The sequence below is a fragment of the Eucalyptus grandis genome, chromosome 7 (assembly GCF_016545825.1).
Source record: "Eucalyptus grandis isolate ANBG69807.140 chromosome 7, ASM1654582v1, whole genome shotgun sequence".
In the NCBI taxonomy this organism is placed as follows: domain Eukaryota; kingdom Viridiplantae; phylum Streptophyta; class Magnoliopsida; order Myrtales; family Myrtaceae; genus Eucalyptus; species Eucalyptus grandis.
In genome coordinates this window covers 20,920,520-20,936,865 of record NC_052618.1, presented here as the reverse complement: position 1 = coordinate 20,936,865, position 16,346 = coordinate 20,920,520, and the positions used below count along the sequence as shown (strand labels likewise).

The window sequence follows — 16,346 nt, the reverse complement described above, 5'->3', positions numbered from 1 at the left end:
GATGAGGACGTTGAATCTAAACTCGTATCGCAAGCCATTGCAAATAGAGTGGGGGATGTCGACGTGTGCTAATCACTAAATCTAGTGATTAGCCGCCGAATATTTGTAGCGACAGATGTATTCAGCAGTAATTTGAGTTTTATTAGACTTGAAAGTCTTCTATGTACCTCTTGATTATTATTATTATTATTATTATTATTATTATTATTATTATTATTATTTGGTAAGAAGTACCCCTTGATTACTATTCTGCAAAATGAATGAAATCTTTCTTTAGAGAAATAATAATAATAAAAAAAAAGTCTGCTTCTTTAATACATGGGACGAGATTCCCTTTCCTTTTACTATTCCCCAAAATTTCGAAATTCCCTTCCGAATCTCTCCTTTCTTTTTTTTTTCGGAATTACAAGTTTGGGCCCGAAAACCCACGTTATGCGATTATGCCTTTATATTCTCTAATAAAAAAATGATCCTAAATAGAAAATACAGATACTAGCATGCAAACCATGGACAGGCAAATGGTTTTATAATAAATAGTTACTTAATCAACTTTTCATTAGCTTTAGACCAAAAAAAAAAAAAAAAAAAAAAAAAAAAAACTTTTCACTAGCTTTTTTGTATCATTTTAGTTGGTTCAAATTTTATTAAAAAGAAGTGTCTTAAAAATAATTATTCTCTCTAGAAAGTGAATGCTCTGAATTAACAGGATCTAATTCTCATCGATATGCCCCATCAATGAGTGGAGTAAAATTAACTTAATTCTTTGGAAAATTTCAAATAAAGGCTTGAAGTGCTTTCATTTTTTCAAATAAGGATTGAAATGGACTTTATGTCAAATAAGAACCTAAAATGACCATAGTTGTTTCAAAAAGGCCCTAAAGTGGCCATACTCGTTTCAAATAAGGGTCTAACCTCGTGGGACCGGCTAAATATTTGACTAGTCGGGGGCATTTTCATCCCATTACAATTTTAATCTTAAATTATTTTTATTATTTTCTTTTCTTTGACCGGCTAAATATTTTGACTAGTGAGGGGCATTTTCATCCCATTACAATTTTAATCTTAAATTATTTTTTTATTCTTTTCTTTTCTTTCCTTTTTTTTTTCACTTTTTTTTTTTTTTTGGGTAAGAGCCAACAATTGCCGACAAGGTGACCTCACTAAGGGCTAGGGTCACTAGTCGTCATTAACCCTAGGCGAGGCCGACCCCCGCCGGATCTAACGAGGGCTAGCAAGCCCTGGTTAGCCTTTACCAATGACCAGAGAGGGTGGCCCTAGCCAAATTAGGCAAGGGCGACCGTCACCCAACCTTTTTCACCATCGCCAATGGCCAATCGATTGCCGGCAAAGAACAAAGCAAAACTAGAAAAAGGAAAAATAAAAGGGGGAAGAGAAAAAAAGGGGGAAAGAGAACAAAAAAATGAAAAAAGGTAAATGACTAAAATGCCATTGACCAACCAAAAAGTTAGATCCTTATTTGAAATAAGATTCTTTTTAGACCCTCATTTGAGAAGATGATGGTATTTTGGGTCCTTGTTTGAAATAAAAGTCACTATAGGCCCTTATTGGAGATAATGAAGGCACTAGCCCTTATTTAGAATTTTCCCTAATTCTCATTTTAAAATTTTGGCTTATTCTCTTCTTTGAGTGAATAACTAATGCAATATTATTCATTAATGCGCATCTTTAACGAGAAAGGACACAACTTTCCACAGTCCCAAAGAATTCTAATCTCACCATATCATATTCTATCTGAATCCATATATAGACAACCAAATGCAGCTTAACAATATTGCCCAACAAATCCATATTTTCCAAAATTAAAAGAATTCATACCAAATGTTCCAGTCTATATAGGCATGATCTCCTCAAGAAATTGCTAACTGCAAATGTAACAATGATGGACTTGAGCAAGTCCTTAGCTCAAAGGTTTCTTGGAAAGGGTTTCCCTAAAACCCCTCCCCACAGGGCTCTCCGCCACAATTCAAAAAATTGCTAACTGCAAATGTAACAATGAAGAGGAAATTAGTCAGACATTTAATAGTCAATATCAATTGCTGTACTAGCTAGCATACTCAATATACAATAACCCCACAAAATTAAAATTAAAATTAAAAGGATCGATTGGGATATGAGTAATGGAACAAGTGTTCCTTTGCAAGCCATTTTTGTATCTTTATAATTTATATTTATATTTATAAAACGGTTGATTCATCTTTTGGTCATGACTTGCCAATTCTCTTTGTCCACGCTTCTCTAATTTGTTTCAACTTTTGCGAAATAACCATTCAGCTTCTTTTCAATATCCTTAAACAATCAACCAAGTGATTTAATATTTCAATGCGGCTAATCTATGCTAGAAAGCTATCATTTTGTTGTGTGTGTTTGAATCATTTAACAGCAGCGGACCACAATAATTAGGGTTTTTGTTATCAATTAGAACTTATAAATCATCTTTGTAATATCGTATTGTTTTTTGTTACTAGTCCGACTTGTATAATCCATTTGTTATACAATCCACTTCCATAACCATAAGTGTCATGTTAAACACAGTACATATCTTGCTAGCAAGTGTCTGAAGACTTAAGTGTTGAGAAAACTTCTAATAGATTTTGATGTTCACAAAACTCTTCATAAGTTTTGATGGTTAACTTGAAATATATTGATCCAGGAAAACATCTTGGAGTGAAACTTTACAAAGTCTACTTTAGGCGCAACTTAATTAGACTTTCATTCGAATTATCTTACTAAGAGAGAAGGACTGAGAGAATTATTCTCATCCCATTCTTACGCCAGTTCAGAACATAGAAGGTTTAGAAGGATACAAGGTTTAGAACACATTGCGCTCAAAACGTTGCATATCCGGAAGGTGACAAGTCTAGCACGAGACCATGTCCAAGATACATAACGGCTAATGACTTGGATTGGATTTCATACATGGATTTATAGGATTGACTCAATCTAAATTGATTGATAAATAAATCGCGAGACAAATTTTTTATAAATGAAGAAGCTTTACTTATGAAAATCAAGACATTGTATGGGCGAATAGAATCATGTGGAGATTATGCTTTTGTCACTTAATGGCCACTCGATCTTCTTGATATAGATCTATCCAATGGTAGATTGGAAGATGATCCTTTGAAGATTATCCAATGGCTAGTTTGGAAGTGGATGAGTATATAAGGAAACTAAGGTGTCAAAGAGCAACTAAGAGAGGAGGTCTAGAATTTGAAATTCCAAAGTCTAAGCAAACTTCAATCATATACTTGTCTTTTGTGAGCTTCAAATTTGTGGTTGTGATAGAAATACATAAAAAATGAATGAGTGAGATAGTGTTATCTACCACTGAGTGCTTACACTCAAAATTGTAATATCTTGATTAATTATATTGTAAAATCTAGCTAGTAGACTGTCAGCGTGGGAGAGTAGATGTAGGTTGAACCTAAGCTGAACTACTATAAACTTTGTGTGCAATTTTTATTTATCCTAATCTCTTATTATTTATTATTATAGTCTACTGCACACTTGCCGGTTCCCTTAAAGTCTGTTTTACTATTTAACAGATTATAAACCTTATACTAGAATATGATCCTTATTTAGACTTTAATCTTGACTCGTTCTATTTCGCTTTAAATTGTCAAGATTTTGTTTAATCACTTATTAACCCCCTCCCTCTAGGTGATACATGCTAGTTACCTCATTAAGAGCATTAGTTAAGTTCACTAAGGCTCTGTTCGTTTCACTAAAAATAACTTTCGGGAAAATGTTTTCCAGATTTTCCGACGTTTGTTTCATGGAAAATAAAATACCTAAGGAAAACGTTTTCCACTTTTGGAAAAAACACATTCAAAAGTAGAGAAAATGTTTTCCATTTTTGAAAAGTAAAAAACATTTTCCATAACTTCTTTCACGTCACTTTCTTTCACCAAATACATTTTCCCTTTATTTTTATTTTTATTTGCATTTTCATTTTTTTTTTTAAAATCAAGTTCTAATAATTATTTATTCTTTTTCTTTTCTTTTTTTCCCCTTTCTTTCCTTTTATTTTCCTCCTTCTTTGGCTGGTTGCCAGACCTAGCGATGGCTGGGTTCGGTGACGAACCATTGGCAACTGGAGGTCACTAGATCGATCATACTTGAGCGTCACTAGAGCGGTGATGGCTTGAGCATCACTAGAAGGCTGTGAGGCTCGAGCCTATGGCGGTGAGGCTTGAGCCTAGCTGATTGGCGACACTCAAGCGTCGCCAAAGGGTGGCAAGGCCCAAGGTGGCACTTGTCGGGTATCAACAGCAAATGGTTGAGGAAAAAAAAAGGAAACGAAAGAAAAGAAGAATAGAAAACAATTTAAAAATCGATTTTTTTAAATATAATAAAATAAAAACGAACAAATAAAATAATAATAATAATAATAAAAACAAAAAAAAAAAGATCAAAAGAACTTCATGGAGGAAAATCAAATGAGATATCGAATGGCGAAAAATATTTTCTACTTCAATTTCAGACTTCAACCGAATACCGAAAACTATTGTCATTTTCTTGGAAAATGACTTTTAGATAATATTTTTTGGGAGTATTTCATTTTTTGCGAAACAAATGGAGCATAAAATTAGGAAGAACAATTATAACAATAATTTTTTGAGATACGGATACTACAAGTACCTTAACTTTTATATAATGTTCACTTGAGTCTCATAACTTCTAAATAATATTCACTCAATTGCCAAAAATCCAATGTGGTATAGCACTTGTAGTTAATGTTTTTAAAAAGGTAACCAATTGAAAAGTTATAAGTCACTCAAATGACTGAAATTTTTTTTTTATGACACTCAAACAAACATCGTATATAAATTATAGAACTTATATGATCGGGAAAAAAAGGTTACGGCATTCCGTGAACGTCATTTGAAAATTATGGCACTTGTATGTCATCTTTCCCATAGTTTTAACTTGTCGGAAATTCTCAAGACACTTAAAAGGAAATCGGAAAGGAATATATGTCGAGCAAGTCATTCGATTCAAAGAGCAACTTATACATTTTAGAAACGCAAGAAAAAGCTCGCTAATTGTCGTAATCCTTAAGCAGACATTTTCATATTCCAATCTTGCTTCATGGGGCAAGTAGGATGCGGCAAGGGCTTTACCCCAGAAGAGAGATGAGCACAACCCTAGATGAGACCGAGTTTTAAGGATACCAGGTGCCTTGCTTCGTCAAGTCTCTTCTTCCCCTTCATGCTTCCTCTCCCGTGTATAAAAGAACCCCGCCCAGATCGACATTAACCTACCAGCAGTTGTCCTATTTGATAAAGAGATTTCTATCCGCAATCGTCAGAAACCACCATGAACGATCCCAAGTACTCATATCCTTATCCTTCCCAAGGTATGTTTTTCGACCTAATCCTTGTTTCATTTCTCCCTGGTAAATCCTTTTTGTATTCAACTGGAATTGGTGATGGCTGCTCTTGTCCTCACCTGCATGTCCTTACCAACTTTTTTTTCCCCAAAGATCTTTGTTTCATATGGCAAGAACCCTTTTCTTGCTATGAGATCTTTGGACAATATTTGAGCTGCATTCATCAAATCCGGAACATGTTTGATCAGGGATCGATTGCTGTGTCCAGAATTTGTTTTCGGATGTTACGTGTTTGATGAGCTCTGTCCATAAGCCAAGATTTGCTAATCACCGTTGTCTGTGTTTTTGTTACAGCCCCTTATCAAGGGCATCCAGTGACGGCGCCGCCACAGTATGCGCCGCCTCAGTACTACGCGCCTCCGCCTCCGCCTCCGCCCTCATCTGCACAGAAAGAACGCAACTTCATCGATGGATGGTTCGTTTCCTGAACATTTCTTAATTTAACTTCGTTCAATCTCACTTTCTATGATCCAAATTTAAGGTACACGTTCATCATTGGGCAGCCTTGCAGCTCTGTGTTGTTGTTGCCTCTTGGACGAGTGCTGTTGCGATCCGTCCGTCATATGCGTGTGCTAGGATCGCGCCGGTGGCCGACCAGCGACCGTAAGAGCAGGCATCATTTTAAACACCCGTTTCGATCTCTACTATTGTTCTATACTCTTGTGTGTTGCTAATAATGTGGTCTAGACGTTCAACTGCGCCTTGTCGATCGGCTTCTCGTGTACACTTCTTGTCATGAAATTTAGGCCTGCAATTGTTACGTAATAGAGTGAAGGAGAATATCTAATAACCGATCGACACTGATCGATGGAGAACAGAATCGTACAGTACGATAGCTGATTTTTTAATTATTGTGCAAGCATTGGAATCCATTCTTTATCCGCACAAATCGATTCTTGAACAGCATTTTTCTAAATCTCTATCGCCAGCTTGATTGTTCTCCTAAGGCCAGTGCATTTGGCCCTCCGTTACTCATCCACCGAGAGATGCTTTGAAATTTATAGAAGTCACATAAGCTAAACAATGAGAAAAATATCAAAAAAATCATAAATATATTATATTGATATTAATTTCGCCCCAGTGGACACTCTTCCAACATGGAAGGGGGAGATGAAGGGTTCAATCCCACCGCCGGAAGGAGATGAGATGGAGACGCGTAAGTTTCGGGAGTAGATTTCGACTCCCACGCCCCATAAAGGCGGGCAAAAGTACGAGCGAGTGTAGTGTAGGAATAGAGTAGGACTGACTAAAAAAAAAAAACACACAGTGAACTTAGCTGATGTTGATAAGGACAATTTTTATCTTTTATTTTTAATTATTCTTTTATTTTCTTTTCCTCCTCCTTTTTTACCCTTTTTTTCCCTTACTCTTTCTTTTGCCAATAACCAACCATCAACCACAGGGTGGCTAGGCTGACCTTACCTGGGTTAAGCTCATCATCGCCCGTCATAAGCAAGGCCCGCATGGGCAAGGGGAGGACTCTCCTCACCAAATTTGGCGAATTCACCCATGGCCGAAGACCAGTCACCAACAAAAAGAAAAGGAAAAAAAAAATAAAAAAAAAATAAAAAATAAAACTACTAAAAAACTTTCCCATCAATGCCAACGGTTCCTCGCAAATCGGTCAGTGTCGCACTAATAATATCCGACCAAATTATCCAAAAAGACTGAATTGATACTAAATTAATAAATTTGAAATTAAATTGACACCAAACTTTATGACTTTCACATCGCTTTTCTCACTGAACATCTCACTCATCCCCGTACCGAGTCAATAAATAACTCCAAGCTATGGACTACATCCAAGAAACAATTCTGCTTCATCAACACATTCACGTTCCCTCGGACCGTATAAACGCATCATGCAAAATCGCCGAAGTCGCCGGCAGGAGCTCTCGAGACCTACACGTCGGTAAGGGACATGTCCCACAGCTCAAATGTCGTGAGAATGAGAGTACCGACGTTTCTATTTACCCGTGGAAGGAGTGATCTTCTGGGGTTTTAGGGTTTGATGCCGATAGCCGTCGCCGGCCGCTAAAAAGCTTTAGTAACACAGAAATCATTATCATTCCCACCTACACATTGAGAAGTGGAAACTATGACATTGAGAAGAACCCCCCAACCAAAGCACATCAAAACGTGCGCAACTCGATGATCTCAGCACTGAAATGTAGCCAAACTCACTGCCAACTAAATAACCTAAAGATCCATGCTCCCATATTCACAAAGAACCGTGTGAGGTAGTATTAGACGTTATACTAAAACCAGAAGCGGAGAGATGCTGATCATCTCAGAGACGATGCTGGAGGCGGTGCACCTCGTGCATTACTTTTCACCTCTTCATACTCGGCCGGGTGCCTGGTCGCCACCCTGAGAGCCGCCCGAGCCAGAATCGCCACCCCTGAACCGCGGACATGTGCTGTCCAATCTTCGACACCGCCTTATTGGCAGCATCGATCTTCGCTTTAATCTCATCGGCATTGTCTTCACCCACTGCTTTCCTCAAGTCTGCAATTGCATCCTCTATCTCCCGCGCAACTTCGCTAGGTATCTTGTCCCTATACTCGCCCAAGCTCTTCTCTATGCTGTAGATAGTCGTGTCTGCTGTATTTCTGATATCGATTAAAGCCTTTCTTTCTTTATCCTTCTGGGCATGCATTTCTGACTCTCTGACCATCTTCTCAATTTCATCTTCTGAGAGCCCTCCAGAGGAACGGATGGTGATCTGTTGCTCCTTACCAGTAGTTTTATCCTTTGCGGAGACAGTGACGATTCCATTAGCATCAATGTCGAAAGTCACTTCGATCTGGGGCATGCCTCGAGGAGCTGGTGGTATTCCCACAAGCTCAAATTCCCCAAGAAGCTTGTTGTCAGATGCCATCTCACGTTCTCCCTGAAGAACCTTGATACCCACCTGAGTCTGATTGTCAGCTGCTGTTGAGAACACCTGTATGAACAAAAACAAAATTTTGAAATCAGATACGTGCCTCTCCTGTGAATATATCTCTGTTGGAAACAAAGCCTTCAAAACGAAGCATCCAAATTGGGTAGCATATTTTGCAGTTTAAACATGCAGAAATGTAGACAACTATCTGAATGTCTATGGTACTCAAACAGCTGTATTGAAAAGATTTTATCTGACCTTCAAAGGTTAAGCCACATGAATAAAGTCGATATACTATAAATGTCACTGTTTATCTTATACACATATAGCAAACATCATCGTCACATCTTCCATATTCTTTCTTGGTTGGAGCAGCTTCCCTATTGATGTGAAGTTCCCCATAGCCATGTGCCAATTTCTAAGTTATCACAAAGACATGAGTGCAAGCATAAAGAGGAGACTCATAATGAGATTGTCGGATTCTCTGGGGGTTGAAGGAAATAGCCCTGCTCTAGGAAAGGAAAGAGAATTTTGAATGAGATTTGCCTAAAGAAAGCAATTCCACCGCAGAATACTCACCTGACTTTTCTTGGTGGGAATAGTTGTATTCCTGTTGATCAAACGTGTGAAAATACCACCAAGTGTTTCGATACCAAGTGATAAAGGAGTAACATCAAGGAGAAGCAGCTCTTTGACATCCCCTCGTAAAATACCACCCTGAATTGCGGCTCCAAGAGCAACAGCTTCATCGGGATTCACCCCTTTGCTTGGGGTCTTTCCAAATATTTCTGCAACTACTTCTTGTATTTTGGGAACGCGAGTCATACCTCCAACAAGCAAAACTTCATCAATATCCTTAGTGGAAACGCCTGCATCCTTCAAGCAGCTTTTACATGGGTCCCTAGTCTTCTCAATCAAGTGATTTACCAGAGTCTCAAATTTCGATCTAGTTAGTGTAATATTCAAGTGTTTAGCCCCTGAAGCGTCAGCTGTGATAAAAGGCAAGTTGATTTCAGTCTGGCTTGTTGATGAGAGCTCAATCTTAGCTTTTTCAGCAGCTTCACGAAGCCTCTGCAGGGCAAGTCTATCCTTAGAGAGATCAATTCCCTCGGTTCTCCTGAACTCATTCACCAGGAAGTCCAGCAGAGCATTGTCAAAATCCTCTCCCCCAAGAATGTGTCACCATTTGTTGCTTTCACCTACATAAGAAGAACTCCAGATGAATTTTCCACACTGGGACCCAAAGCATAGAATAATACAGAGCGCATCAGACTGGATCATACCTCAAACACACCATTAGATATCTCCAGAATCGATATATCAAATGTTCCACCCCCGAGATCAAAAACAGCAATTAGACCCTCCTTGTTGTTCATACCATATGAAAGAGCAGCTGCAGTGGGCTCATTGATGATTCTTTCTACATCAAGCCCTGCAATCCTCCCAGCATCTTTGTTGCCTGTCTCTGAGCATCATTGAAATAGGCTGGAACAGTAATAACAGCTTTTGAAATTGATTTCCCCAAATAAGCCTCGGCAGTTTCTCTCATCTTTTGAAGGATGAAAGCACCAATTTGACTTGGGGAATATTGCTGCCCGTTTGCTTCGACCCATGCATCCCCATTAGGACCTCTTACTATCCTATACGGGACCATCTTCATCTCTTTCTGGGTTTGGGGATCATCAAAACGTCTCCCAATCAAACGCTTGGTGCCAAAAATCGTGTTTGTTGGATTCGTCACTGCCTGCCGTTTTGCCGGTGTACCGACAAGCAATTCTCCTTTCGGATTGAATGCAACCACAGATGGAGTGGTTCGAGATCCCTCAGCATTTTCAATAACTTTGGGATTCTGCAAAGATTACATAAGATTAGAAAAAAACTCCAGAACTCGGAATTGACAAAGAGAAAGCGAAACTCTCAAATGAATAACACAGTATAGCATCGCTCAGTCTCACCTTTCCCTCCATGACAGCAACACAGGAGTTGGTAGTACCCAAGTCGATACCTACCACATCATTCCCAGCAGGTTTTGAACTGTATCAAGGAAAACGCATACACCGTTATGCATTATGATTGATAACCAGCAGTTGAGACACAACAACTTACATAAAAAAAATAAAATCTGTCTACCTAAAAGGTCTGCATAGACTGGCCCAGCTCTGACCCAGATAAGAACCTGGCCACGACGACTTTCCATTGCCAGTCAGCTGCAAAAAAAAAAATCAGACATCAAAGTTGGATTTCTTAGCAAAAGCTAAGAGAAGATCTATGTAAGGTCCAACATTGCGCACTGCTGCTAGAACCAAGTCCACAATTATCATATCCATCTTCCAGCTCCCTCAAAAGTTACCGAATTCCGCTTTTTAGCATGTCAAGATCATTCACCACAAAGTAATGAAAGCAGAAATGTTCAATAAAGATAAACGAACCAGCAGCGAAGAAAGGAACAGAGTGTAATTAACAGATTCTACATGCCTATATTTATCCTTAACTAATCAAAACTTCACAAGCTACCACCACCAAGATTTGCAATGGCGAAGAAAAAAATGTACAAAAACAGACTAAGAACTTCAGATGTCGGAAAATCCATTCAGCTTCACCCGACCACAAACTGTGGAAACGATCTTTTTCGCATATCAACACCACATTTCAGTCGGAAACCAGCTAAAGCGGTCTCCTTCAAATCCATCACTTCTCTTCCATCGCGAATTTTCAACTCCCATTCCCGCCAAAAAAAAAAAAAAAAAGAAAAAAAAAAAGCGAAGTATTCTCAAACAGCTTTAGAAGCAATCACCTCGAATACCACCAGATACTCATCAACGAAAAGAAGAAGAAAGAATTCCACTCTACCACCGAAATCACAACCGGTACATCATGAACACCGCCGGAAAACCGCAATTCCGCTCAGAATTCAAGCACTCATCACATCGGATTCGACGAAACCGGCAGAAGGAATCCGAGGAAAAAACAGAGCACGAGAAACGAGAGGCCAGCCGGAACACAACTCGAGAAGACGCACGCACCGATTTGCAGGCGGCGGCGGCGGTGGCGGCGGCGGAGGCGGCGCCACGTCGTTGCGCCGCGCGGAGAAGCGCACCGGCGGCCATGACCTCGCCGGAGAGCTCGACCAGAACGAAAAGCGAACCGGAGACAACGCGAGGCGCCGAGGCGGAGGCGGAGGCGGCGGAGGCGGCGGCGGCGGCGGCGGCGGCGGCGGCGGCGGCGGCGGCGGCGGCGGCGGCGGGAGGTGGTGGAGAGGCGGAGCGGGGTTTTGGGGTTTATGAAGGGGGGAGGAAGAAGGAGGAAGAAGGAGAAGATCGTTCTAGCTCGTTCGGCGACTGAAAGTTCTCGATGATCGGGACACCTGTCACGCTCTACGCGCCCGTGAGACCGTTGTCGAAACGGCGGGCGTTTCGGGGCCCCGCTCCTTTCCCGCGGGCCTCTTTTTTACCCGCGCCTCGGGCCGGGCCTGATCTCGGGCCCGCGCTTCATAAATTCCCTTTCTTTTTAAGGCCTATTTAATAACTGGCTAATTCTTGATTAATTCTGTTCTATTGTTCATTAGAATAAAAGACAATAGAAAACCGTTTGATAACGCTAGCTAATTATTCTACTTTCCAGAGTAGACTTGAAATAGAATTAAGAAATTAAAAAAAAAAAGTTAATTCTTTCTAGAAGCAAGTCATTTTTTTCTTTTCTTATTCCTTTTGCTCTAGTTAGTTGCTAGGCCTCATTGATGCTCGGTGACTAGCCAAAGACAAAAGCCAGCAATCACTTAGAGGAGAAGAAGAAAAGACAGGAAAAAGAAAAGGGAAAAAGAAAAAAATCTTAGAAAAATATCAAAAAATTAAAAGAAATCTGAGTCACAAAAAATTCAGGTCATACAAAAATACATTTGTGTTCTTTTTTTGTTCCGAGAATAGAAATTTTGTACAGTTCCAAGTGCATTTGAATGCTCAGAGCTCGTCAATAAACAGAATAAAAATTTATTTTTGAGTAATTTTTAAAATTACTTCCGAAATATAAGGATTACCAGATAAGCCCTTAAATTTTGAACACTCAATTTTGATTGCTATCTATTGCTAGCATTTTGAATTCCTCTTCTAATTTTTTGGTCAAATTTCAATTTTCTCTTCGAAACCGAGTTCTTCGAGCATTTTCTAAGTTTGCTTCTCAGAGCCAACACACGCCATCGACCTGGAAAAACACAGGATCATGTGAGGTTAAGAGCTGTTTCTGAGGCCTGAACACCGTGCGAAGAGCTAGAGCTAGGACGTGAAGTCGAGTTTCGCATGCCCGATCACCTGTGGTCGGATTTGCGTGCTTAAAGGTGTGTTTGTTTGTTGCGAAAGTGAGAGGAAGATGATGCCCTTTTTGTTTCGTGGAAGGAGAAATCATTTTTCCAGGGTGCACTAAAATGAAATGTGTGGCCTGGTTGGATTCCATGACATTGAATCCTCAACTGGATTCTCACTTCATGGGTTTTCATTCCTTTGGAACGAGACTCCTTTTCAATTGTTTGGGCCAAACCTCGAATTTAACACCTCAGGAGTTATTCACCATGATCATGTCGATGCCCCTTTTTTACCGTGAAAGTTTATGCGACTCCATCTCAAGGCATTGCAGCATCGTCTCAATTTCAACTTGAAAACCTTTTGAAGATGCTTTGCGTATACATTGAGGAGAGTTGCTTCTCAATGTCCTCATAAAGCACTAGGTTCTCTCCACGGACTTGATTTTTTGCATTGATTTACACTAGTCAATAATGATAGCTCGAGAGGTGCACCCGCACGCACGACTGGCCATGATGTTTGACATTGACAATGACGCAAAAAGGCATGCCATATTTGTTTGTCAAATAAATGACATCAGTTGTGGCTACTTCAACCCCTAAGTATTTGTATAAGTCTCTTGGTTGTGCATTCGCCCAAGAAACATTACGGTTGTCTTTGTTCACCATCCAAATCGATAAAAATTGAAAATTTTGAACCGCGTGGTTGAAAAATAATCGAAAAGTGCTTGCCAATCGTTTTCTTGCAATTTCAATATTTTGTACTTTGTAACATGATTTTTGTTATTTTCGAAATTAATTTTCTCACTCCCTTTATTTCAAGAACCAATGCTTGAAATGATTTATTTGTTCTAACCCTTACTTGAATCTTCTTTTTGTTTTGGAATCAATATTCTTGTGCGATTTAGAAAATATAGCGCTTTGAGGAATCGTCACATGATTATTATTGGGCATAACTTTTTTCTCATTTCCCACCGCATCTTTTCCCAATCTTGACTTAACTAACTCCTTTTTCGATCTTGTACACTTGGTCACTACAACAAATTACTGAACCACGCTTTTTCCTCAATTCCTTTTGTACGAGTTTAAAACTCTAAAGGAAAATCCGTCTTCTTTAGCATATTATAAAATGCATAAGCCTCAATTAAACTTCATATATATGCAATGTGACACAAGTTCCATGTTCTCTCGGTCGTGACTCTTTTGTCATTGCCATCTTCAATTGAACTGTTCATCTTTTCTTTATCACTAACATTATTTTACTCAATCAAACTGTTTTTCTAATACAAACTCCATCCATCTAAATGAGATTAAAAAAATAAAAAATCAAGTATCGTATATCTAAATTACATACATTGATAGTTTCCAACTAAAATACAACGTCAAGAAATCCCTCCTTCTATCTTGCTTGCAATCAAAAAGAAGCAAAGGTTAATGAACCTTTCTCCACAAATACTTCTTAAATCCACTACAAAATCCTAAAATAATTCCGAGCGTACTAAATATTCTCTTACCGTTTAAAGAGCAATATATACTAAATCTTCTCTCTTTTCTTGAATTTTTTACCAGAGAACGATATCCACTCAAGTTCACTTATACTTGTAGTTCACTTATACTTGTTTTGTATATATTTTCACTTAGATTTACTTCTTTAAATAAAATAGGAAACTATATCTCTCGTCCCACGGCTCTTTGCACAAAGATTTGATGAATATTTCTGAGGAAAAATCCCACCAAGTTCACTTATACTTGTTTTGTATATATTTTCACTTAGATTTACTTCTTTAAATAAAATAGGAAACTATATCTCTCGTCCCACGGCTCTTTGCACAAAGATTTGATGAATATTTCTGAGGAAAAATCCCACCAAGTATACTTTCCCTTTTAAATAATAATATATACATACGTACATATGTATCTTAGGTATATATATGTAATTCCTTGTGAAGTCGTCAAATTTGCAGCGGTGACTAACCATGGAAGCTCAGTGGCAGCAACAGCATCAGCATCGCGACCGCAGTGCCGAATCCAACCGAGAATTTGAAGCAAAGCAAATAGTAGCATATTGTCTCTGCGGTCTGGCCCTTTGCGCCCTTGCCGTCGTTGTGGTTCTTCTTTTAAGCCTCTTCGAAGGTGATCCGCCAGTGGTTCACGTGGCCTCCCTTTCCCTCTCCCTTTCCTCCGTGCCGGCACCGCCGTCGCTGTCGCCGTCGGTGGTCAGCGGGAACTGGAGCGTTGCTCTCTCGGTGAAGAACAATGGGCGGTGGCGCCGGTTGGGCTGGGACCACGCCCAGGTCATGCTCTTCTACGGCCGCGAGTTCGTGGCGGGGACGTTACTCGAGAAGTTCAGCGTGGCTCCCAAAGGGAGGACCCTGGAGATGACGGACGGCAGGGTGGCGTTCTCCAGCGACGTCGGGAGTGGGCGCTCAGGCCATGGCCAAGGACAGGAAGACGGCGGGTGATGGAGTTGACGGTGTCGTTGCTTTACCACGACGACGGGTCGCGGTACTGGTTGGGATGGGATAGGTTCGTCTGCCATGGCTTGAAGGTAGGGTTTTCAAGCCAAAATCAGAGCCAAGTGGGTTCACTCTTGAGTAACTCGACGCACAAGTGCACCTAAGTTTCATGGCCTCTGGACAGATTTTTATTTTTATTTTTTATTTTTTTCCTGATCGGAAATTTTAATGTTTTGATTTCGAACACAAGTAATTATAGGATATACTGTCAATATATAATTCCTCGATGTAAGGAATAATTTATGCTAATTTTGTGATTACATAGTTTATTGCGCATTTAGGGTCGAAAGTTCTCTCTCTCCTACGTCCGCCTCCGCTGTTCCATCCAAGAACGCCTTGGAATGTGGTGGCACCAAGTTTCGCATTAAAAACTCGCATCAGTAATTCCGAATCGTGCGCCGGATTACCTCTTTCCTGTTATGGGCAAAGTTTTGGTGTTGAGCTAATTGATATCTTGGTCATGATATGCAGTGATTTGAAGAAGAAGTTCGTGTTTATACTAAAAAAAAATATATTTAAATATTATTAAAAATAGTCCACGTCAGCATCCAAAGTGCCATGTAGGTTGGTTAGCCAGTGTCCATTTCCACAATATCCTTTCAAAATTAGTCAAAATGACTGAATCAGATGAATTGAATTGGTATTAGGTCAAAAGTTTAGAATTAAATCAACATGTGTTTAGAACTATGGCACCAATGCAATAAGTTTATAGCTTTTTTGATACTTTCGTATTGCATAAGCAAGGGTTAAATTTTGGGGCCGTTAGGAATATATTACATGATCTTATGTGTCTCTCATATTGTATTATGTCATCCCGATTGATTACAATTCCCATTGTACTATTATTTTACTATAAAAAATCATCCTATAAAATCTAGGCTGTTGTATAAATTCATCAATGATAAAAAAAGAAAAAAAATTCCAAGACTTTATTTTTCGTTTTATTCTTATCAAATAGCAATACGAGTCTCACTCAACAAGTGGTATCGAAACATGTTGTTGCGCAACTCAACAGGAACACTTTAACAAAAAGAAAAACAAACGCAATAGGAACGCTAAATGAAATTTTGATTGGTACATACACCCACGATGATAAGTTCAGTTTCTATCTTCTAATTTTTTATTTTCTTGACATAATAGCGACATCAAAGTAGTCGGTCAGAAGCTGTAAATTGCCGGTGGGTGAATCCTGCCAAGGAGTCTCAGATAGGAAATTGGTAACTAGCAAAATCACTTGATAGG

At 39.3% G+C, this 16,346-nt stretch overlaps 1 protein-coding gene and 1 pseudogene across 1 annotated transcript; one reads left to right on the top strand and one right to left on the bottom strand.

The window, feature by feature from the left end:
- Positions 1–5,231: 5,231 nt before the first annotated feature.
- On the top strand, positions 5,232–6,264 carry LOC120296340 (cysteine-rich and transmembrane domain-containing protein WIH2-like). Its single transcript, XM_039318195.1, has 3 exons — positions 5,232–5,380; positions 5,708–5,828; positions 5,917–6,264. Exons 1-3 carry the CDS (start codon positions 5,341–5,343, stop codon positions 5,987–5,989), a joined length of 234 nt encoding a protein of 77 aa, XP_039174129.1. The 5' UTR covers positions 5,232–5,340; the 3' UTR covers positions 5,990–6,264.
- Positions 6,265–7,081: 817 nt separating this feature from the next.
- Positions 7,082–11,419, bottom strand: LOC120296319 (annotated as a pseudogene).
- Between the last annotated feature and the right edge of the window lie 4,927 nt (positions 11,420–16,346).